The 25,981-nt window shown below is 43.8% G+C and overlaps 1 protein-coding gene across 5 annotated transcripts in view; it reads right to left on the reverse strand.

Annotated features, from left to right (window-relative positions):
* SCUBE3 (signal peptide, CUB domain and EGF like domain containing 3) overlaps window positions 1-25,981 on the reverse strand; it is a 297,033-nt gene that overhangs the window by 172,574 nt on the left and 98,478 nt on the right. For all 5 annotated transcript variants that reach the window (XM_030221603.1, XM_030221600.1, XM_030221602.1 and 2 more), the window contains exon 4: window positions 17,920-18,054. In XM_030221603.1, coding sequence (XP_030077463.1) covers window positions 17,920-18,054 — 135 coding nt within the window. The remainder of the gene's footprint in view (window positions 1-17,919; window positions 18,055-25,981) is intronic.

Below are 25,981 nucleotides of genomic sequence, written 5' to 3' on the forward strand. Positions count from 1 at the left end.
TAGATTATGGCAGATAAAGACCTGAATGGCCCATCCAGTCTGCCCAACAGTGACACTCATTATCAATTCATAATTACATAAACAATGAATGTGATGTAGAAAGACTTGACCCTGGTCTTTCTTTTCCAGCTTTGGGACACAGACTGTAGAGGTCCGCTTGGCACTGCCCTTATGTTCCAACTTCTGGAGTTGCCATCGAAGCCCTCTCCAGCCCATCCTAATCCGTAGAAGTCTGCCTGGGACTGGCCTTAGTTCCTCACAGCTAGAGTCGACATCTAACTATCACTCAACACATCAACACATATGCAAGTCGTTTAACTTCTGTTTGTTTTATACCATCCATTTTCTAATTAGGGATCCTCTGTGTTCATCCCACGCCTTTTTGAATTCCTTCACCGTTTATGTCTCCACCATCTCCCTCGGGAGGGCATTCCAAGCATCGCCCACCCTCTCCGTGAAAAAAGAATTTGCTGATGTTACTCCTAGGTCTACCACCCCGCAACATCAGTTCCTGTCTTCCAGTTTTACCATTTCTTCTTACGCATTTCTGACATGTAAAACCAGGTTTCGCATGTAGAAAACCTTTCTAATGTTATCCTTTGTGCTTTCTAGTTGATGACGCTCTCCTTTCAAGCCACATAGACTTACAAAGTTACGTGGAAGCGTATTTTCTTAGACTTACAAAATTCCCTAGTAAGCTATGGAACTTTGTAAGTCTATGTGCTTTCAAAATCAGCCTCTATGGGGCTCATTTTCAAAAGAGAAAAACATCCCAAAAGTGGCATAAATCTACATTTGGACATTTTTCTCACAAAAAAATCCAAACTGGTATTTTCAAAACTAATTTTGTAGACTTTTTTCTATGAAGCCCATCAGAAGTGCGTTCCAATCACAAAGGGACATGTCAGGGGTGTGTTAAGGGCGGGATCTGGGCGTTTCTAACATTTGGATGTTTTCCTGCCATAATGCAACAAAACAAAAACATCCAGGGCTATAATTTGGACATTTTGGTCTAGACATGTTTTATTAACAAATAAACAAACATAAAGAGGGTCCAAGTCTCCTGCAAAAAAACATTTTTTCCCTTTTTCTTTTTATTCATATTTTTCTTTTTATTCCTTTTTTCTTTCAATTTCTCGTTTTTATCTTTTTCTATTATCCAATTTTTTGCTTTTGTTTTCTATGTAGTTTATGCCTTTTACTCCATGAGAATTTTGGAGGTACATTTGTATACGTCAATTTTTTATTTATTTATTGCATTTGTATCCCACATTTCCCCACCTCTTTGCAGGCTCAACGTGGCTTACAATACGTCATGAGTGGTAGAAATACATAAGAAAATAGACATGTAGTATTACAGAAGGATCTTGGGTAACATGATAATAATAAGAAATCATCATAGTAGTGTAACAAGCGGATGTTATAAGACAATTCTGGATATATGTAGAGGAGTTCACGTTTGCTGATCTTTGTGGTATACCTTGTTAAAGAGATGGGTTTTCAGTAGTTTGCGGAAGTTAGTTAGTTCATAGATCGTTTTTAAATTGTGCGGTAGCGCGTTCCAGAATTGTGTGCTTAGGTATGAAAAGGTCGACGCATGCGTTAATTTGTATTTTAGACCTTTGCAGTTGGGGAAGTGAAGATTCAGGAGAGTGCGGGATGATTTTTTAGCATTCCTGGGTGGTAAGTCTATCAGGTCTGACATATAGGCCGGAGCGTCTCCGTGAATGACTTTGTGAACTAGGGTGCACACCTTGAACGTGATGCGTTCTTTAAGTGGGAGCCAGTGTAGCTTTTCTCGTAGGGGTTTAGCACTTTCATATTTTGTTTTACCGAACATGAGTCTAGCTGCAGTGTTTGAAGGTAGGTTATAATTGTATATCTTTTATATGCCTTTGTCCATATAGCGGTGAAGTTATCAGTCATTCAAATGTAATTTCTACTATTTTCTATCACATATCAAATTATATTTCATATAATTTAAATATGGGATCATAGCATGTAGATTTTCATATACTTTTTTCAATATGTCTCCATATTCACACTTTTTGCATGTGTGTCTGGGTGTGTGGAATAGCACTATTGTATTTATAAGCCTGTATTTCTATTTGTATTTATACATACATAAGATTGTATATATTTTGATATGTTATATTTTGTTTGATTTTAGACCCCTGAAGAAGGCCGTTTGGCCGAAACACGGACCGTGTAGGGTCCCAATAAAACTTTTTTGGTGCTCTTACTCTTTGTGGTTTCTATCTGGTCTATTTTGGTTTTCTTCCGCTTTCTTTGTTGTTTCACTTATTAACAAATAAACCACAAAAGTGCCCTAAATAACTAGATGACCACTGGAGGAATAAAGGAATGACACCTCCTTAATCCTTCAGTGGTCACTGATCCCCTCCCTTGCCACAAAGAGGTAAATGAAATGACAGCTTCAGATGTTATGACCGGTCCTATTAGAGCAGCAAGCAGGTTCCTGGAATAGACTAGTGGTTGGTGCAGTGCACTGTAGAGAAGGTGACCCAGGCCCACAATCCACTCTAACTATTACACTTGTGGTGGAAAGTGTCAGCTCCCCCCCCCCAAAAAAAACCCCCCCTCCAAAATCTACTGTACCCACATATAGATGACACCTGAAGCCATACGGACTACTGCAGTGGTGTAAAGTTGGGTACAGTAGGTTTTTCGTAGGTTCTGAAGGGCTCCCCGTTCAATATAAGGGGGTAATGGTGAGATGTGTACCTAGGACCTTTTATGTGAAATCCACTGCAGTGCCCCCTAGGGTGCCTCACTGCTCTGCTGGGATGCCTGTGTGACCAGTCTACTAGGAAAGCTGGCTCTCCTACGTCCCAACGGCTTGATTATGTGTGTTTTTCACTTAGACTTTTTTTTTTTTAAATGGTCCAAAAAGATAGATGTAATTAAGCACAACAATTTTCCAGTGGCGTAGCTACGTGGGGCCTGAGGGGGCCTGTGCCCCCGTACATTTGGCCCTGGCCCCCTGCTGACGATCCCCTTGAACCCCCCCTCCCGTGCCTGTAGCCCCGTGCAGGACTTAAGGCGTCGAAACAGCTGATCGCACCAGGAACTTCATTGAACAAAGGCGCTACTCTGGTGCTGAAGAAGACTCTCTTCGGCTGGCGGGGTTCGGGGACCCCCGCCAGAAAAAAGGTATCTGATGTGGTGGCGGGGCGGGCGGTGATGGCGGGGGAGAGTTGGTGGCGCGAGGGGGGTTCAAGGGGATCGCCGGAAGAGGGGGTCCAATGTGGCGACGGCGGCTTGGGGGGGCAACTAAACAGTGCCCCTCCAACCTCGGGCTCTGGCCCCCCTCCCAGCAAGGTCTGGCTACGCCTCTGCAATTTTCAAAGAAAAAAAGGATCGTTGTTTTTCTAGTTTGAAAATGTTCATTTTTACTACTTGATTTTTGGACGTTTTCAGCGAAGCGTCCAAAGTCGGATTTAGACGTCATGTCGAAAATGCCCCTCTATTACATCTCCTAAATATCACTGTGTGAAAAATACATTTCTTACCATATGGAAAGAACTTCAGGAGAAATTTGGTATTGTTTGCCTTTTTACTTTTTGCAAATTTATGTGCAATTTATTTGCTCCTACCATCACTATCTACTCAAAACAAATCAGTGAAATATCTAGGAGAAAAAGTAATTTGCTTTTAAGAAAATTTCTAAAAGATTCCGAGGAAAAAATAATGCAACATCAATTTGTTATTTGAAATATGCATCTGAACTGAAAAGAAATTCAGTCGTTAATTGCATCACAAGAAGATAATGAAAAGAAACAAGCGGTATTACAGAGGTACACTCAGTACGATAAAGAGGTTTAAAAAGGTGTGAAATCAGATAAGAGAAGATGGGCTGAAGAAAATGCTCAAATAGCAGAAGCAGCACAAAAAGAAGACTTGAAAACAGTGAACTGCATGATTGATCAGATAACAAAACAGAAGGAAGAACCCTACCTACTTGTTAAAGATAAATGCGGCCAGGTCATTACAGATGAAAACAACAAAGTCCAACTTGGGAAGAGCATTTTTAAGGAAATACTATACTGCCCAAAGCCTGAAACTGCACTAGACCAGCCGATTACTGAAACATCAACAGAGCTGCAGATAGACATCAGACAATTCACAATGGAGAAGATAATCAACGTTATTAAGGGACTAAACAATGGAAAATCACCAGGATTAGACAACATCGGTGCAGAACCCTTGAAGAAAGGATCAAATCAAATGACAGAATAGCTCCTACAATTGTGTAATGCAGCATGGGAAAGGGGAAAAAAAAAACACTAGATGGCTGGAAGAAAGGTATAATTGTAAAGCTGCAGAAGAAAGGAGATTTATTGGACTGCAATAATTGGAGAAGAATTGTTCTGTTATCTGTACCTGAAAATGTTTACAGTTGAATGAGTTTTAGCTAGCTAAAGACTCAAGTGGACAACTTCAGGCACAGGCAGCTCCTTGTGACTCTGGGCAAGTCACTTAACCCTCCATTGCCCCATCTAAGCCGCATTGAGCCTGCCATGAGTGGGAAAGCGCAGGGTACAAATGTAACAAAAATAAAATAGATACTATTGGAGATTCTACATGGAATGTTGCTACTATTGGAGATTCTACATGGAATGTTGCTATTCCACTAGCAACATTCCATGTAGAAGGCTGCGCAGGCTTCTGTTTCTGTGAGTACGTGCAGGACGTCAGACTCACAGAAGCAGAAGCCTGCGCGGCCACACTGGTGATCTGCAAGGGCCGACTTCTACATGGAATGTTGCTAGTGGAATAGCAACATTCCATGTAGAATCTCAAATAGTAGCAACAGTGGAGGAGTGGCCCAGTGGTTAGGGTGGTGGGCTTTGGTCCTGAGGAACTGAATTCAATTCCCAGCACAGGCAGCTCCTTGTGACTCTGGGCAAGTCACTTAACCCTCCATTGCCCCATGTAAGCCGCATTGAGCCTGCCATGAGTGGGAAAGTGCGGGGTACAAATGTAACAAAAAGAAATTACAAGATGAACAAGCAGGGGTTCAGGCCCAACAGATCCTGCATAGAACAAATTTTCAGATTGTGCAGGTTCTTGAGAATAAAATCCCAGTAGTTATACATTTTTGGATTTTGAAAAAGCATTTGACAACACTGACAGAGATAGTGTATAGAGTATAATGAAATGATATGGAATACCTGCCAAGTGCATTAGAGTTATGAAAAAACCTGTATGAGAACAATGGATGTGGTGTCAGATTGGAAGATGGTTACACAAATTGGTTTAAAATAGCAACTAGGGTCAAGCAAAGCTGTATATTGTTACTATTGTTATTCAGCTTTGCCATGAACTGGTTAATGCAGAATACAGTAGGAGTCGAAACTTCAGGGATCACACGCTTGAAACAGGCAGAGTATTAGGATTTTGTAGTTGATGTGACCTTGTTGGTGAGTTCTCTTCTGGCAACACAGACCGAGAATAACACATTTTGGTGAACAGATTGGGTTAACTATATCTAGCAAACAGACAAAGTTTATGACTATAAACAGAGAAGATAACACAGCAATCAAATTAAAAGATGTTGAACTAGAAAAGAACCAGAATTCAAATCTTTAGGAAGTCTGTTAACAGAAGACATGAGGAAGGACCTTTCGAAGCTTGAAGAATGGTCTGAAAATTGATTTAATGCTAAGAAGTGCAAGGTCATGCATTTGGGTTACAAGAATCCAAGGGAACAATACAGTATAGGGGGTGAAGTGCTTATGTGTACAAAACAAGAGCGGGACTTGAGGGCGATTGTGTCTGATGGCCTTAAGGTGGCCAAACAGGTAGAAAGGGAGACAGTCAAAGCCAGAAGGATCCTTGGCTACATAGCATAGTAGATGACGGCTGAAAAATACCTGCATGGTCCATCCAGTCTGCCCAACAAGACAACTCATATGTGCTACTTTTTGTGTATACCCTACTTTGATTTGTACCTGTGCTCTTCAGGGCACAGACCGTATAAGTCTGCCCAGCACTATCCCCGCCTCCCAACCACCAGCCCCGCCTCCCAACCACAGGCTCTGGCACAGACTGTATAAGTCTGCCCAGCACTATCCCCGCCTCCCAACCACCAACCCCGCCTCCCACCACCGGCTCTGGCACAGACCGTATAAGTCTGCCCAGCACTATCCCCGCCTCCCAACCACCAGCCCCGCCTCCTGATCTCGACTAAGCTCCTGAGGATCCATTCCTTCTGCACAGGATTCCTTTATGCTTATCCCACGCATGTTTGAATTCCATTACCGTTTTCATTTCCACCACCTCCCGCGGGAGGGCATTCCAAGCGTCCACTACTCTCTCCGTGAAAAAATACTTCCTGACATTTTTCTTGAGTCTGCCCCCCTTCAATCTCATTTCATGTCCTCTCGTTCTACCGCCTTCGCATCTCCGGAAAAGGTTCGTTTGCGGATTAATACCTTTCAAATATTTGAACGTCTGTATCATATCACCCCTGTTTCTCCTTTCCTCCAGAGTATACATGTTTAGTTCCAATGTTTTATCATTTCTGTTCTGTTTACTGTTGATCTGGCATTGATGTAACCTATTTGAATTGTAAGGTATGGATCTTCCGTAATGGTGAAAGTAGGAACCTTTAATTAGTTGTCGTTTGTATGTCGATTTTGATTTATTAGAGCTTTTTTGTGTTGGTTTTGCAGTTTGTGGGATAATGTTTTGCTATTGTAAGTTCTGTACACCGCCTTGAGTGAATTCCTTCATAAAGGTGGTAATAAATCCTAATAAAATAAATAAATAAATAAAACCAAAGAGATAAGAGAGGTAGTAAAATACTATGGCAATGACAACTTAAATGGTTTTGGGCCCCTAAAAAGAACAGATGTACAGCACATATGAAGGCAAGTCATTAACTGGAAACCAGAAAGGTAAAGAGGTCCAGGAAAGCCAAGACTGACACAGCGTCAAACAGTGATAAGAATCTCATTGAGTCAGATATCAATTGGTCAGAAGCAGTTGACGAAACACAAGTCCGACATGTGTGGAAGGAGCATCCGTCTGCCTTATGTGTGACAATGGGCTCAAGATGACATAATAATAAATCTGTAGCAAAAAAAAAAAAATTAAAGGGTCCTTTTACTAAGGTGCGCTGAAAAATGGCCTGCGGTAGTGTAGATGCGTGTTTTGGGCGCGCGTAGAATTATTTTTCAGCGCACCTAGAAAAAATGCCTTCTTAAAATTTTTGCCGAAAATGGACGTGCGGCAAAATGAAAATTTCTGCACGTCCATTTTGGGTCTGAGACCTTACCGCCAGCCATTGACTTAGCGGTAAGGTCTCACACGATAACCGGGCGGTAATGACCTATTGCCTGAAATGCCACTTGACGCATATAGCTGATGCGTGCCAGAAATTTAAAAAATATTTTTTGGACGTGCGTAGCAGACATGCGTCAAAATTGAAATTAGCGTGAGGGCCATGCGATAACCGGACGGTAACTCCAATTTGGGACGCGTTGGGTGCGCGTGGGCACCTACGCGGCTTAGTAAAAGGCATTGGGATATTTTTTGAAAATAATTTCCAAAAGATAAATAAATCATTTTTTATACTTTTCACTTTCGATGTGAAAATATTCATACTTTACCCCCAAAACTCCTTCTGGACATCAAGGAGCGGAGGTTCCAATTTTCCATCTAGCCAGTGGCGTTCCGAGGGGCGCTGACACCCGGGGCGGATTGCCGATGCGCCCCGTCCCCCCGGGTGCAGCACCCTCCCTCCCCGTGCAGCGTGCGCGCGCCCCTCCCGGCAAAGGGACACCCCCACCCTGGCGAAAGAACCCCCCCCGAGTGCACGCCGCTGGGGGGGTGCCGCGCGCCAGTCAGCGTCATTGGTTTCCATGCTCCCTCTGCCCCAGAACAGGTTACTTCCTGTTCCGGGGCAGAGGGAGTATGGAAACCAACGACGCTGACCGGCGCGCGGCACCTCCCCAGCGGCATGCACCTGGGGCGGACCGCCCCCACCGCCTCCCCCCCTTGGTTCGCCACTGCATCTAGCATCAAAATGTAAAGATTAAAGAGACCTCAATGTCTCCCTTTGTTTTCTTTTACAGAAAGCTGGATTCCACCCTCTATGTGGGCTTAGCCTTGACCTCTCCCTCCTGAAATAAAAAGGGCACCATCTCCTGGCACCACATCTGCTTTCCCTGTTACTTTTTTTTTTTTTTATTGCTGCGTTGTCATTTTATTTCTTTAGGACTGGTTCCTTCGTTTCCTCTTTAGTGTTCCATAAAACCAAGCATTCAGAGGCAAGTGGAGCTTCATTAGCAGTTTATAAATCTATCCATCTCCTTCCCTGAAGAGAGTGAGAGATTTACAACCTGTCAGAGCACTCTGCCTCTTACCACGGAGTCTTAATGTTTTAAGCTGGATTCTTGCTCCTTTCTTCAGCCAGATTAAAGGGTCCTTTTACTAAGGTGCGCTGAAAAATGGCTTGTGGTAGTGTAGGCGCAGGTTTTGGGCACGCGCCGATCCATTTTTCAAAGCGCCTGTAAAAAAGGCCTTTTTAAAACTTTTGCTGAAAATGGACATGCAGTAAAATCAAAATTGCCGCACATCCATTTAGGTTCTGAGACCTTACCGCCAGTCATTGACCTAGCGGTAAAGACTCATGTGGTAACTGGGCGGTAATAACCTACGCTTGCCAAGTGCCACTTGGCGCATGTCCGATACGCGCATCTGAAAATAAAAATTATTTTTTGGATGCGTGTATCGGATGCACGCCAAAAATGAAATTACCACAAGAGCCATGTGGTAGTTGTGCAGTAACTCCATTTTGGCACGCATTAGGCGCACATAGACGCTTACGCGGCTTAGTAAAAGGGCCTCTATACGCATATAATTTTAATATTGGGACCAAGTGCCTCTGGTTTCAAACTGTGTACCAGAGGCGTATCTGAAGTTCGGCGGTAGGGGGGGCCAGAGCCAGAGCGAGGGGGCACATTATAGCCCCCCCCCCGCTGCCGCCGCTGCCTCCGACCCCCCCCTACCACCGTCACCCCCCCTGCCACCGTCACCTACCTTTGCTGGCGGGGGACCCCAACCCCCGCCAGCCGAGGTCCGCTTTCTCCTGCCGCTGCCTTTAAAAATATTCCTTCAGCTGGCGGGGGACCCCAACCCCTGCCAGCCGAGCCGAGGTCTTTCAAGTTCTTCTTCGTTCTCCGTGCTGTTCAAAGCTGCTGAATCCGGTTTTGGAGTCTGACGTCGCAGAAACAGAGTCTGTGAGTCTGACATCCTGCACGTACAACGTGCAGCGACGTCAGACTCCGAAACTGGATTCAGCAGCTTTGAACAGCACGGCGGATGATCGAAGAAAAACTTAAAAGACCTCGGCTCGGCTGGCGGGGGTTGGGGTCCCCCGCCAGCTGAAGGAATATTTTTAAAGGCAGCGGCAGGAGGAAGCGGACCTCGGTTGGCGGGGGTTGGGGTCCCCTGCCAGCAAAGGTAGTCCACGGCGACGGCGGGGGAGGGTTGACGGTGGTAGGGGGGTCCAGGGCGAAATCTGCGGGGGCCCAGGCCCCCGTGGCCCCACGCAGATACGCCCCTGCTGTGTACAGTGATATGGTAGCCGTGTTAGTCCACTTTTAAAGGTAATAGATAGAAATGAAACAAAACACAGGAAAGAAAATAAGATGATACCTTTTTTATTGGACTAACTTAATACATTTTTTGATTAGCTTTCGAAGGTAGCCCTTCTTCTCAGTGTGTTTTTTCTAGCAAAAAAGGTGCCAGTACTCAAATGCTAGGTCACCCTTCAGGGGTGGGGCGATCACTGAGGGACCCACCCCACAATAGCCAGGCCCCCTGCAACCAGTCACAGAACCTATGACAAGCCAGAATTGGTGTGTAGAGCCTGAGCTCTTTCATTAAAACTTGGGGTCCATGAGTCAATTTTAGCAGACAATGGAAAAGGTGCCGGTACTCAGTACCCCCAAGTACCCCCTCAAAAAAAGCCCTGCTTCTTCTTCAAATCAGAAAAAAAGCAAATTGTGTACTGAAAGGATTCACAAGCTGAAGACGAGGAGCAGCCACAGAAAGCGGAGGAACCCTCAATTCCTACGTCCAAGAAGTACAAAGAAAAAGGAGTAGGATGGTCTGGCCCTTTCAATCAACCAGGGAGACGTACAACACTACACAGTCTTTATTAAGGAACATCAAGTGGCTGGACACAGCAGCCGTGTTTTGGCGCCTATGCGCCTGCTACAGGAGCCTTAAGGTGTTCCAAAGGTTTATGTAGAAAAGCAAACAAAGTTTCTTGTGCGGTTAAATTATTAGATGTAGCAATCCTGCCAAACATACGAAATGATGCTTCCAAAGTCTGCAATAGCAGCCTAAGCGAAAAGTTCAAAAATTTGTTTTCTTTTCTACATAAACCTTTGGAACACCATAAGGCTCCTTTAGCAGGCGCATAGGCGCCAAAACACGGCTGCTGTGTCCAGCCACTTGATGTTCCTTAATAAAGACTGTGTAGTGTTGTACGTCTCCCTGGTTGATTGAAAGGGCCAGACCATCCTACCCCGTTTTCTTTTCACAAGTTGAAGCCCATTTTGCACAACTAAATCTTTAGGGCTAGATTCTATGGAACCCTTTTACTAGGCCACGCAAGCGTCTACTCACGCCCAACACGTGCCAAAATGGAGTTACCGCCCGGCTACCGCGTGATTCTTGCGGTAATTTCATGTTTGGTGCGCATCCAATACGTGCATCCGAAATAATTTTGGATGCACCTATCGGGCGCGCGCCAAGTGGCATTTGACGCGCGTAGGCCATTATTATCCGGTTACCGCGTGAGACTTGGGTGGCGGTAAGGTCTCAGACCCAAAATGGATGTGCGGCAATTTTCATTTTACAGCACGTCCATTTTCGGCAAAAGTATAAAAAAGGCATTTTTTTTTACTGGTGCGCTGAAAAATTGATTCTGCGCACACCCAAAACACGTATCTACACTACTGCAAGCCATTTTTCAGCAAGCCTTTGTAAAAGGACCCCTATATATGTCACCTAAAAAAAATCCTCTATAAAATTTAGGCATGGTGTATAGAATACACCTTATCAATACTGAGGCGCCTAAATCCACACGCGTTCATTTATGCCAATAAAAGCCTGGTGTAAATCCATGTGTGCAGATTTAGGCGCATTGACCCGTATTCTGTAATTATGCGTGGAAATTTTGGAACACCGACAAACCGCCCATAAACATGCCCATAAACACACCCCTTTTCAGTTATGCGCGTTTATTTTGAACTGTGCGCTTTGCAATTTAGGCACTGTTCTTTATAGCTACTTCTCTACTCCACACAAGAGGTGCCCGAGATGACCACTGGAGGGATTCGGGGATCACCTCCCCTTCCTACCCCAACTCACAAAACATTTTTCCAAACAGTACTTTCAAAAGGAAAAGAGAGACTTTTTTTTTAATATAGAAAATGACCTTTCCTGTTCTGATTTTGGACATTTTACAAAATTGTCCAAATTCAGACTTAAATGTCATATCCAAAAATGCCCCTTGTGCATTTGACTTGCCCAAAGCCACAAGGAGCAGCAGTGGGAATTGAACCCATGTTGCCAGGATCAAAGTCTGCTAACTAACCATTGAGCCACTCCTCCTCTGTTTCAGCTGTCTTGCATTTGGACGTCTTTGTGTTTGAAAATGGCTGAAAGTCAAAGACGTCCAAATTCAAGGCGTCTTTGATGGTATTTTCGAAACGAAAGATGGCCGTCCATCTTTTTTTGAAAATACGGTTTTCCCCACCTCTGGATTTGGACGTTTTACAAAGACGTCCAAATCCAAACTTAGACGTTTCTTTTGAAAATGCTCCTCTAAGGGTCCTGTTTACTAAGGTGCACTAGTATTTTTAGCACGTACTAAAAATTAGTACGTGCTAATGCTAGAAACACCCATATATTCCTATGGGTGTCTTTAGCATTAGTGTGTGCTAAAAACGCTAGAACGCCTATAGTGCAGCTTAATAAACACTCTGCTTTTTTTGAATATCAAGCCCCAAGTTAGTTGGGACCAATGAGAGAACTGAAAAATTGGAACATAACTCAGCCATCCTCAGGACAAGCGGATTTCAATCAGGACGAGAATGTAATGCACCACTGGACTGAGAATTTGGGGAATGGTTCTAGTTTTTTAAATTTACATTTGGGAATTTTCCCCAAATTCTCCTTGTTTTAGATATATCTTGATGAATTTTGAAGTTTCCAGAAAAGGGGTAATGCTTTTCCGTGGTACAACCAAAGTGGTTTACATTTATTATATTCAGGTACTTTCTTTGTCCCTAGTGGGCTCACAATCTAAAGGAGTCTTTTACTAAGCGGCAGTAATTCCGTCGTGGGTTTACGCTCACTAATCTTGAACTACCGCTGGGCTACTGCGGCAGCCCGGTAGTAGTTCCCACCCCCAGCAAGCGCAATTTCCAGCGCTTCAAAAATATGTTTTATTTTTGTAGCACTGGTGTTTACCCGACGGTAATCAGGCAGGTGCTGAGTGCTGCCCGGTTAATGCTGGGTTAGCGCAGGAGCCCTTACCGCTACCTCAATGAGTGGCAGTAAGTGCCCCGCCCCCCACAAATGGCTGCGCAGCAAGTGGTTCACTTACGGCATTGCCATTTCTTTAAAAAAAAAAAAAAAAAAGACAACCTTTTACCCGCTGCGGTGAAAGGGGGCCTCAGCGTGCATCAAAAACGCATGCTGATAGCGCAGGCCCCCTTTTACCGCAGCTTAGAAAAAAGGGGCCCTAAGTTTTTGTACCTGGGGCAATGGAGAGATAAGTGACTCAGTGGCGTACCAAGGGGGGGGCAGTGGGGGTGGTCCACCCCGGGGTGCACGCCACTGGGGGGTGTGCCGCGCGCGCTGTCGGCTCTTCGTTTTCATGATCCCTTTGCCCCGGAACAGGTTACTTCCTGTTCCAGGGCAGAGGGAACATGAAAACGAAGAGCCGGCAGGCACGCGGCACCCCCCCCCAGCGGCGTGCACCTGGGGGGGGTTCTTTCGCCGGGGGATCGGGGTTTTTTTCGCCAGTGGGGGGGGGGGGGGGCGTCGCGCTGTTCCGGGGGGGGGGGGCACTGTACCCAGGGGGCGGGGCACATCGGCGATCCGCCCTGGGTGTCAGCCCCCCCTAGGAACGCCACTGAAGTGACTTACCCAGAGTCACAAGGAGCCATAGCGGGAATTGAACCCAGTTTCCCCAGTTCGTTGCACTTACCACCCAGGAACACTAAAAGATCAGCACGTACATTCTTGAATCTCCATTTCCCCAGCTGCAAAGGACTAAAATACAAATTAACATATGCATCCAGCTTTTCCTACATAAGCACGCAGTCAAGGAATGCACTACCACTCGCCGTGAAAAAAATGCGCGACCCAACCAACTGTTCAACAAGGCATACCGCAACAATCCATCCTAATTACCAGACAACGAAACTCAAGCCTGAACTGAATAAAACCTAACTCTCTATACTCGACTACCAAAGCCTACTGTACCACAAATGAACTTTAACGCAATACCACTTTATCTCTCATTCCGAATATGAACTCTTTATACTTGACTGCTTAATCTACTATGTCAATCATGATCTAATACCACTTGTATCTCTCACTCTGGAATGGCGATCGCCATGACGGAACAATGTAAGCCACATTGAGCCTGCAAATAGGTGGGAAAATGTGGGATACAAATGCAGCAAATAAATAAATAACCGTTAAGTTATTCCTCCACTCCGCTATGTTGGTGAATAAAAGGTAAATATTTGAGCAAAGAAATCTTTTTTTGGGCATGTAAATCAGGGGCGTATCTGAGGTTCGGCGGGGGGGCGGGGGCAGGGGCTAGAGTGAGGGGGCACATTATAGCCCCCCCGGCCGCCGCCCCCCTACCGCCGTCAACCCTCCCCCCTACCGCCGTTAACCCTCCCCCGCCTACCGCCGTCAACCCTTTCCCCGCCTACCGCCGTCACCTACCCACGAGGTCCGCTTCCTCCTGCCGGTTTTTAAAAATATTACTTCAGCTGGCGGGGGACCCCAACCAGCCCAGCCGAGATCTTGTTTAAGTTCTTCATCCTCGTGCTGTGAAAGCTGCATCCTTCCAGTCACAGCGACGTCAGACTCCGTCCAACTGGAAGGATGCAGCTTTCACAGCACGAGGATGAAGAACTTAAACAAGATCTCGGCTGGGCTGGCGGGGGTTGGGGTCCCCCCGCCAGCTGAAGTAATATTTTTAAAAACCGTCAGGGGGAAGCGGACCTCGGGGGTAGGTGAAGCCAGTAGGCGGGGGAGGGTTAACGGCCGTAGGGGGGTCCAGGGCGAAACCTGCGGAGGCCCAGGCCCCTGTGGCCCCACGCAGATACGCCCCTGGTAGGTATTATGGATTAGCTAAAGCAGCTCCTTCTTTCCGTGTGCCTTGAATAACTTTTTTTGGACTGTGACCAATATTCCTGTTTCGTTGCCAGATACCTTTCAAACATCTGCTTTTAAAAGAGTTGATATCTGGGCTTTTCTCATTATCCAGAGCCAAAGAAAATTTGGGTAAGTTGAGCCCAAAGGGAAAAGCTTAGCACAATCTAATTTTTATGTTTGGGGTTTTGAACCATTAACAAAATCTCTCCGTGTGCTCAGCCCTACGCCCTGTTGCATAAGCCTTGCAATCATTATAAATCGTTCTTTCAGCAAAGCTTCTTAATAGTAATGATTTACTGACAAATCTGAGCAGCCAAAAAACATGGAAACTTCATAACGTTTGAGGAGAAGGGTATATAAGAATGACAAATAAGAAAGAGAGAATCAGATTAAAAAGCAATCAGTGGATCATTGCGGTTGGTTTCTTTTTTTATCTTTGAGATAAGAACAAGCCATGAAACAGACATTCCCATATGAAAACAAGATTTTAAAAAAGAAAAGGGTGTCTGAAAGGAAATCCAACTGTACGCTGAAAGTAATAAATCTCTCTAATTCAGGGGCCCTTTTACGCCTACGCGCTTCCAACGTGCATCAGATTGGCACTACTGTGTGGCCCGGGTGGTAATTCCATTTTTGGCGCACGCCCAAAACACGCGGTAGAAAATATGTTCTATTTTCTACCACGTGGCGCTTACCCGCCGGTAACTGGCAGTTTATGCGCATTGAACGCTTACCGCCCTGTTAGCTTGTGAGACCTTACCACTAAGTCAGTGAGTGGCGGTAAGGTCTCAGGCCAAAAATGGACGCGTGCTGGTTTTAATTTTGCCGCACGTTCATTTTCCGGCACAAAAAAAAAATGCTTTTTTTTTTCCAGGCGCGCTGAGGAAATGGACCGGCGCGCGTCCAAAACACGCGCTTACACCAGCGCAGGCCACTTTTAGGCGCCCCTTAGTAAAAGGACCCCCCCTTTAATGATTTGCCATTTCAGGGCTGAATAACCGTCCAAACCAGTGTAGCAGCTGTTGTTTGATAATTAGTGCGACAGTAGATCAGTCATAATTGCAGAATTCAGACACTACTTATACAAAAAAAAAAAAACTCTGGTGGCAATTCTATAAATTGGTGCCCACTTCTGGGTGCTCCCGATGCAGCGGGTTCGCACCAATGCTAGAATGGCATCTTGGTGCCCAGATTTCATTATAGAATAGTAAGGCAAAGATGAATTGGTGAACTAAAATGTCTGCATGTCCCCTTAGGGCAGGTCAATGGCAGGAACATACAGCCGCAGGGATATATGGTAAGCTACACGCACATCTTATATTATTCAATTAGGTGCATGCAGAGCCACTTTAACCACCTCCGGGGACCTGGGCAAACTTCTGTGGACGGTCCCCTCCAAGTCTAGGGGTGCCCTTCTCCCTTCTGGAGCAGCACAGCTTCCTTGGACCCCTGCCCCTCTGTCTCTCCCCATATTCAACTTCTCCTCTCTCTCTTTCCTTCCTGCTACCCCAGGGCCAGTATCTTTCCCTCTCACTTTCCTGCCTCCCCCTCTGGTCCAGCATTTCTCCCCTACTCTTCTAATCCTGTCTCTCCCCCCAACCTACACCTTCCATGGGTCCTGCATCTTTCACCCTCTCTCTTCCTCCCCCCTTCCCCATGGTCTTCCGTCCTTTTCCCCGGCAGTGATTACCTCAAACCATTTTCAGCTAGCATTGGGACCTTCTCCCTGCAGGGCTAAGCCTACCATGATGCAACTTCCTGTTTCCGTGCAGACAGGGTCCTGCAGGGAGAAAGTCCCGACGCTGGCTGAACGCGGCTTGAGGTAATAGCTGCTGGGGACAAGGATGGAAGACTGCAGGGAAGGGGGAGGAAGCGAGAGGGAGAGATGTAGCAGCCATGGTGGGCAGGCAAGAGAGAAGAGAGAGGTTTTGGGCTTGGGGCTGAATTTACCAATGGACAGCAGGGCCCCCTTTATGCATGGGCCCGGGGCAGCTGCCCCTTTTGCCTATTTGTAAAAGCGGCCCTGGTTGGTAGCATCACTGGGAGACACGCCGGTGTTCCACCCAAGCTCCGCCCATGTGCACACTGTCCTTGCAGATGCACGTCATGCCACTCACGTGCACCCTTATAGATCAACGCTTAGGGCACGTGTGTGCATCAGTGGAAATTAAGGCACTATTCACACGTGCATGTGGCGCCCAACTGTTGGCGCACATTGGTAAAATTGTCTTTTCTACGAACTTCCTGATAACAAAAGGGGTAATATTTAACCACAGCAAAAAGCAATTAAGTAAAATGCTGGCTGCCACAGTTAAAATGAACCAGAAACAAAACAAAAAGCACCAAGGGCCTTCAAAAAAAGGGGAAATAAAGTCTTTAATCATATACGTTGATGATACAATGCTTGAATGGACCCGACACGGTCCGTGTTTCGGCACCCAGCACCTGCGTCAGGGATTGCAAGTAATAGCTGACAGCATGTGGCAGTATTGTGAAGGATTGTGTTTGTTCAATCAAAATATTTTTTAATTTGAGTGAAGGGGATCACATGGTGTTGCAGTATATTATTTCTCAAAATTGAATTGTTCTCACAGTACTGCCACATGCTGTCAGCTATTACTTGCGACCCCTGACGCAGGCACTGGGCGCCGAAACAGGGACCGTGTCGTGTCCATTCAAGCATTGTATCATCAACGTATATGATTAAAGACTTTATTCCCCCTTTTTTTGAAGGCCCTTGGTGCTTTTTGTTTTGTTTCTGGCTTTTTGTGCTTTGCTCCCTCTCTCTGTTATACTACAGTTAAAATGAAACCAGATATTCAGTGCAGGTACCTGTACATTGGCTGCCGCTGAATATCCGGTTTCAGCGCTGATCTGCAAGTACTATCCGGAAGTGGTGACATTCAGGGGTCCTTTTACTAAGGTGTGGTGAAAAATGGCCTGCGGTAGTGTAGGCACGGGTTTTGGCCGCACGCAGAATCATTTTTCATTGCACCTGTAAAAAATGTATTTGGGGGGGGGGGGAAGGGGGGGCAAAAATGGACATGCGGCAAAATAAAAATTGGCGCGTGCCCATTTTGGGTCTGAGACCTTACTGCCAGCCACTGACTTAGCGGTAAGGTCTCACGCATTAACCGGGCGGTAATGGGCAATGCGTGTCCAAATGCCGATTACCGCCCGAAAACCAGAAAACAAAAATATTTTCTGACGTGCATATTGGACGCACGTCAAAAATAAAATTACCGCCCGGGCCACGCGGTAGCCGGGTAGTAACTCGGAATTGGCGCGCGTTGAGGGTATCTGTATCTGACTTTTATTCAAATTAATATCATAGAGTTCCTGATCCTGTCCATGAATAATTTGAAGACAGAACAAATCTCTTTTTCATTCATAAAAATATTTCTCATGAAAATTCTCTCTCTGGGAACTGAGATTACAGTATATACTGACAGAGCGTGAACTTTACAAACGCACCTTCGGGTCGCTGGATACAGGTGTGCTGGTTATCACTCAGAAAGAAGCCTTCGCGACAGCGGCACTCATAGCTACCCATCATGTTGATGCAGACCTGCTGGCATCCTCCATTTCCCTCTGCACATTCGTCCAGATCTGTAGAAGATACGGCAAAACAGAAAATGATGGTCTCCTATGAAGAATAAAGACATATTGAAGCTGGCCAGTGCGTAAGATGGAGACACCTTTTCTGGATTTGAATTTCCTCACGCCTTTTTCAGTAGGTGAGTTGCATTCAGGTACACTGGGTATTTTAAACTTAAATGTAGAGGAGTGTGGTAGCCGTGTTAGTCCACTCTTAAGTCCACCCCCATCCTCCCACCCTGTCAGACTGTCATAGTAATGCTTGAATGTTTTCACTTATATACACTGTCAGCTAGCACATTTGCTTATTTCCGATCTGACGAAGAAGGGCAACCTTCGAAAGCTAATCAAGAAATGTATTAAGTTATGTCCAATAAAAAAGGTATCATCTTATTTTCTTTTCCATGTTTTATTTTGTTTGATTTCTATAGATTCTACATGGAATGTTGCTATTCCACTAGCAACATTCCATGTAGAAGTCGGCCCTTGCAGATCACCAGTGTGGCCGCGCAGGCTTCTGCTTCTGTGAGTCTGACGTCCTGCACGTACGTGCAGGATGTCAGTGTTGGAATGTAATTGTATTTTACATGCATTGCCTGTCACCTATTATTTCTCTGTGATTACTCTGTGACCTCTGATGTGAATTACTTAGAGAGGTCACACAGCTATGTAACTTCCTGTGGGGGTTAGACACAGCACATGCAGCACATGGAGCACATGGAGCTCATGATCTCTCCTAACCTGAGAGGATCTATGGTGGTGTGAGCATCCATTACCATCTAAGCACATGGAAGGAGCTGATAATACAAATGTATAGTAATATGTATATATAAGCCTGTCTGATTATAATCTAACTGCAAACTGTGAGTAAACAGATGTTTTGTTACTTCAACTTTAAACTGACTCAGCAGTGAATTATTCTGGGGTGAATGAGAGAGAGATGAAGAAAGAAATTAACATTTCTAAAGCTGAAGCTGTGTGTACTAAAATCTGCTAATTATTTACTACAAATAATCCAACAAAAGGGTTATGGGCCCAGGGTCCAGGAATTGAAAAAGAAGAGAAATATTACCAGGCAGAAAAAAAAGCCACATTTTTCTCTTAAGTTTTAAAGGAAAGATTCAGTCTGTCTCTCTCTCCCCCCACACAGCAGACAGAAGGCTAAGAAAATGGCTGAGGGAAGAAATTCACCATTGTTCTATTCTCTCAAGGTGCCTAAATTAACTGAGTTTAATTATCGGCAGTGGGAATTAAGATTCATATGTCTCCTTCGAGCAAAAAGATTAAATATATGCTTAGACCAAGACAGAACAGCTGAAAATATGGCTGAATGGGACAATGCAAACTATTATGTGAAGTGCATGCTTTTGGAAGCTCTCTCAGAGAAACAAGCCATATTAGTGGAGGGAAAAGATACACCAAAGGACATTTTACATAAACTGAGAACTATGTATGCAACTACATATGCAAAGCAGCAACCAATTTGGTTAGCAGAGTTGAATGAAACCAAATTAAGGGATAAAGTAAATGTAATGATCACATTATGCATCTTATGTCTTCATTTCAAAAGTTAGAACTTTCTGGAATTCCCATGTGTGATGCATTGAAAAGAGCATTTCTTTTTACCTCACTATCAAAGAAGTTTGATGTTTTTAGGTCTGTAAATGAGGCCATTGAAGGGCAATCTTTTGAACAGGCAACATCAAAACTAAGGCAGGAATGCATAATAAATGATTCTGAGGAGATGTGTTCTCAAAGTCAGTCAGAGAGAAATGAAACAAATTTCTTGGCAAAGAACAGAGGAAGGCGGAGCTATGGGAAAACTCCACCCAAGGGCAAGCTGATTTGCTACTCATGTGGAAAGGAGGGACATGTATCTAAATGGTGTAAGGAAACACAAAACACTCCCTCTAGCTCACCTAAGCCAATGGAACTAAAGAATTTTCAAACCAGGAAATGTATGAAGGACAAAGATAAACACAAGGGCTTTCTAATGGCAGAAAAATCTTTGACTATGGTAAATAATAATTCAAATGAAAGTACTTGGATTTTGGATTCAGGGAGCACATGCCATTTAACCAATTGTAAGAATTTCTTTCAGGAAATGTGTCCAGAGGAAGGTATTCTTAAAACTGCAAACGCAGGGACTGCTAAGATCCAAGCAAAAGGTATTGGATTCTTAAAATGCAAAGTGTCTAATGAAGTTAAAGAAATTCCTGTAAGTGATGTCTTGTATATTCCCCAAGCAGTTTGCAATATGCTTAGTGTATCTACATTAGATAAGAAGGGATTTGCGATTCATTTTGAAAACAGTAAGTGCACAATCTCTAAAAATGATGAAGTGTATGCTGAAGCTTTTATGCATAATGATGTTTATAAGCTGAACATTTCAGGTGAAGCCTCACATATGGCGCAAGTAAGGAAGAATGATGGTAAATGTAGTCTGGAAATCTGGCACCGCCGCCTGGGACATCGTGATTCTAAGGTGATCCAGGATCTTTACAGTAAGCAACTAGCCACCGGCATTCAGATAAGTGCAGATGCTGGTAAAATGGAGAAATGCATAGACTGTGTTACTCAAAAAGGTGTGAGACCCTCATTTCCTGCATACACAGGAAATAGGAGTAATAAAGTGCTGGACTTAATACACAGTGACTTATGTGGACCGTTTAATATCCCATCATTGGGAAATAACAGATTTGTGCTAATATTCTTGGATGATTTCTCTAGATACTGTGTGGCCTATTTGCTGAAAGAAAAAAGTCAAGTCACAGACATGCTGAAGAAATACGTAGCCATGGTGAACAATAAATTTGAAAGAAAACCAAAGGTTCTTCAGACCGACAATGGTGGTGAGTTCATTTCACAAAGCATGCGCACATTTCTAGAACAAGAAGGCATTCAGCATATCACAACAGTAGCTTACACACCAGAGCAAAATTCTGTTGCAGAGAGAAAATTTAGGTCACTTGTGGAAATGACCAGATGTATGCTGTCAGATAGCAATCTCCCTAAAAGACTATGGGGGGAAGCCATTCTCACAGCAGTGTACCTACAAAACAGAATGCCAACTAAAGGCGCTGAGCGCACACCACATGAGACATGGCATGGTAGGAAGCCAAACCTGTCACACATAAGAACATTTGGAAGTACAGCATATGCTCATATACCAAAGCAAAGAAGGCATAAGCTGGATTCCACAACAGAAAGGGGCATTCTAGTTGGCTATGCTCCAGGACACAAAGGATATAGAATTTTGAATCTGAAAACTGGCATTGTTGGCATAAGACATGTTACATATTTTGATGAAAACAAAAGGGTTGATAAAGGCTGGATTATCCCAGATGAGCCTTATCATCCAGAATATGAAACTAGAACAATAATAGACATGCCAGTGTATATAAATGCCATACCAAGGCAGATGTCTGAAAGCAACTCATCTGTATCTAACGAGGAACAGGCAGAGGAAGCAGACACAGAAAGGATCATTGAAGAAGACAGTACAGTTGGAGAAGGGGAATCAATTGGAGAAGGACTCTCAGATTTAGAGGATGCGGAAAGGTCAGACCAACCTGTTGTCAGACGCTCATCCAGGGAAAACAAAGGTGTTCCACCCCCAAGACTGTCTTACCTAACAAAGTCAGCAGAAGCTCAAGAGCCCTTAACATGGGATGAGATTGAGAAAATGTCAGCAGAAGAAGCTGCTGAATGGCATAAAGCTGCACAAGAAGAAATTGATGCATTGGATAAAAATAATACTTGGATTCTTACAAAATTACCTCCTGGCAAGAAAGCTATAGGATGCAAATGGGTATTCAAGTTAAAAAGGAATGCACAAGGAAAAGTGGAAAGGTATAAAGCCAGATTAGTGGCAAAGGGATATCTTCAAAAATATGGAGAAGATTTTGATGAAGTGTTTGCACCTGTAGTGAAACACACGACAATAAGAACACTTCTGAGCATTGCAGTCTCAAAAGGCATGCAAGTCAACCACATTGATGTGAAAACAGCGTTTCTTCACGGAGATATAACTGAAGACTTGTACATGGAACAGCCAACAGGTTTCATAAATACAAAACAAAGACAGCTAGTGTGTAAATTAAACAAAGGTCTTTATGGATTAAAGCAAAGTGCAAAATGTTGGAATGATAAATTGCATGAAATATTGACAAATTTAGGATTTAAGCAAGGTGAAGCAGATAAATGCTTGTACACTAGGTGCACAAATGGACAATATGCATACATTTTAGCTTTTGTTGATGATCTGTTCATTGCAAGCAAAAGTGAGCAAGAGTACAAGGACATTGTAAAGTGTTTAAACCAGAATGTTGAGATAAAAGAACTTGGTAATGTGTCATACTATCTTGGTATAGAAATTGAGAAACAAAATGATGGTTCTTATCTTCTAAGCCAGAAGCAGAAAATAAATGAGCTTATTGAAAGTTTAGGTATGCAAGATGCCCAAGTTGTAAGCACTCCCATGATCACTGATTTTCTGAAGGATGAAACAGTAAGAGAACCTTTACCAGATAACATCCAATATAGATCAGCCATAGGTAAGCTTTTATATCTAGCTACCACATACAGGGCTGATATAGCAAATGCAGTAGGAATTTTGAGCAGAAGGGTCAGCTCACCTACCAAATCAGATTGGACTGCAGTTAAAAGGATGGTAAGGTATTTAAAGGGTACCATTGATTGTAAATTAAAGATTTCAGCCAATAGTAATCCAAAACTAATATGTTACTGTGATTCAGATTGGGCAGGGGATCATTCTGATTATAAATCCACAAGTGGATATGTGTTTATGTATGGAAATGTACAAATTTCATGGGCCAGTCATAAACAAAGTATTGTGAGTTTGTCTTCTACAGAAGCTGAATATGTGGCCGTATCGGAAGCGTGCAGAGAACTGATGTGGATTGAAAAACTTTTGCTGGATTTCGGAATAGCTGAAAAGAGACCAATCCAGATAATGGAAGATAATCAGAGCTGCATCCGACTGTCACAGAATGACAAGGTTCAGTCACGCACCAAGCACATCGCAACGAAATACCACAACGTGCGAGAGTTGGCGAAAGAAGGGGTCATCAGTCTACACTATTGTCACACCAGTGAGATGACAGCTGACATCATGACCAAACCGTTACCCAGAGAACATTTTGTGAATCTGCGTATAAAGCTTGGACTTTGTATGAATAAATAATTGCATGACAGTTATGCATGAGAAGGGGTTTGTTGGAATGTAATTGTATTTTACATGCATTGCCTGTCACCTATTATTTCTCTGTGATTACTCTGTGACCTCTGATGTGAATTACTTAGAGAGGTCACACAGCTATGTAACTTCCTGTGGGGGTTAGACACAGCACATGCAGCACATGGAGCACATGGAGCTCATGATCTCTCCTAACCTGAGAGGATCTATGGTGGTGTGAGCATCCATTACCATCTAAGCACATGGAAGGAGCTGATAATACAAATGTATAGTAATATGTATATATAAGCCTGTCTGATTATAATCTAACTGCAAACTGTGAGTAAACAGATGTTTTGTTACTTCAACTTTAAACTGACTCAGCAGTGAATTATTCTGGGGTGAATGCGAGAGAGATGAAGAAAGAAATTAACATTTCTAAAGCTGAAGCTGTGTGTACTAAAATCTGCTAATTATTTACTACAAATAATCCAACAGTCAGACTCACAGAAACAGAAGCCTGCGCAGCCTTCTACATGGAATGTTGCTAGTGGAATAGCAACATTCCATGTAGAATCTCCAATAGTAGCAACATTCCATGTAGAATCTCCAATGGTATCTATTTTACTGTCATAGTAATGCTTGAATGTTTTCACTTATATACACTGTCAGCTAGCACATTTGCTTATTTCCAATCTGAGGAAGAAGGGCAACCTTCGAAAGCTAATCAAGAAATGTATTAAGTTATGTCCAATAAAAAAGGTATCATCTTATTTTCTTTTCCATGTTTTATTTTGTTTGATTTCTATTGATAAACTTAAATGTGAAAGACTTGTGGGGCCAATATTCAACTTGTGGCAGTCATCAGTTCTTAAGTAGCGTTCACAGCTGATACCGAGCATTGCTATAAGACTAATAAGTAGTATTGGATGTTTCAGTAGTGTTATCTCCTATGCTGACAATACATAAACGTATCAATTTTAAAATCCTTTGTTTTAATATTCAAATCAATTCAATTCTGTGGGTTTGAGTGATTTGCTGGTATTCCCATCTATGGATAGAAAATTAGGTTTCTTAAGAACTTTGAAACTAGGGTTTTCTTCTTGAAAAACAATTCAGTTTAAATCTATTTTGAGGTTTCCTTTCCTTTTTGGAGGGGCTAGAGTTTGGAATAAATTGCCTCTTAATTTGAATTTGCGCCTTCTTATTTTTTCTTTTAGGAGAAAGCAACAAATCTGACTTTTAAGTATTTCTGATTTTAAACTTAACATTGCTTTTGACTCGTAACCACTTGTAACCACTCGCCTCCACCTACCCTCCTCTCTTCCTTCCCGTTCACATTAATTGATTTGATTTGCTTACTTTATTTTTTGTCTATTAGATTGTAAGCTCTTTGAGCAGGGACTGTCTTTCTTCTATGTTTGTGCAGCACTGCGTACGCCTTGTAGCGCTATAGAAATGCTAAATAGTAGTAGTAGTAGCTGACAGCCGTGGGCGACATTAAGGCTAGACATTCAATGCTGGGGGCTAATTCTGCCCACAGCGGTCAGTGTTCTATATTTTGTACACTTGTTGCTGTTCTAATAACTATATTAAAAATAATGCTGTCTGCCATGGGCTGAATATTGGCCAGAAAGTATTTATTTATAGTTGTGAAGGCCAATTTTACATGGAGAGGATGATTAAGCTGTTCAGTTTGGGACATGGAAAATTCCTACTGTATTTTACAAAGGCTGTGCCAAACAAGCATGTAAAGGATATGCAGGACGGCACAAGTACAGAAGAAACTGCAATTTTGTAAAAGCTGTATGTGGGTGGAAGGGGGGGGGGGGTAGGAGTGTGCAACTTTACCACATATGTGGGAGCAGCTTTTTAATATCGCTACTCCAGACATTCACACCCTTTACCCCCTCGATCACCACCTACCAATAATCCCCAAGTAATTATATCCCCATCACCTCCACAACATCTGATCCCTCCTTCTGACACCTCCTCACGACATCAATTACCCCCAACTAACTCCACAGAACATCCAGCCCTCCCCAAAATCCATGACTCCCAATTATAGCCCCTCTCAACATCCAGACCCCCTATTACACCTCCCCTCAGCATCACCCCCCTCGCCCCCACTATCTCCCTCCTCTGGCTCTTACCAGGAACCTTGGTCGTACAGTGGGGGCAGGAGCTCCTAAGGGAGCTGGCTGACTCCTAGTGCTATTACTGCAAGATTACCACCAGGGGTCTTAGGTGCCATTTTGAACCTGTGACTCACAAGAACAGGAGTGACTGGGGATTGCTGTTGCTGTGACTAAACTACCAGGTACCCTGATAAGAGACAGGGGAGGGGAATCAGAGATTAGGGGGGTCTCTCAGGAAGGGCATCATATGCATGTTGGGGAGCATAATGGGGAGGGTCTGAATGTTGATAGGGGCTATAATGGAGATATTTACAACAGAGGGCTTTAATGGGGTGTCTGGATGTTGGAGATTTGTCAATTGTGGTAATTGATGTTGTGGGGGGGGGGGGCATCAGGGGTTTGTGAGGGTGGGGGCCTTGGTCTTGTTCTTTTTTTTTAGCAGGCACTTATGCCTGCCTCAGGGCAAGTATAAATGATAAGATCTACAATCTTTAATATTGACATGTGTTCCTCATGTAAAATGGGGAATACATGTTAATATTTAAGCCCCACCCAAACCACTCCCTCTCCATGTCCTGACCACGTTCCCTGAAATCTGGATGTG

Source organism: Microcaecilia unicolor, chromosome 12, assembly GCF_901765095.1.
Source record: "Microcaecilia unicolor chromosome 12, aMicUni1.1, whole genome shotgun sequence".
Taxonomy (NCBI): Eukaryota; Metazoa; Chordata; class Amphibia; order Gymnophiona; family Siphonopidae; genus Microcaecilia; species Microcaecilia unicolor.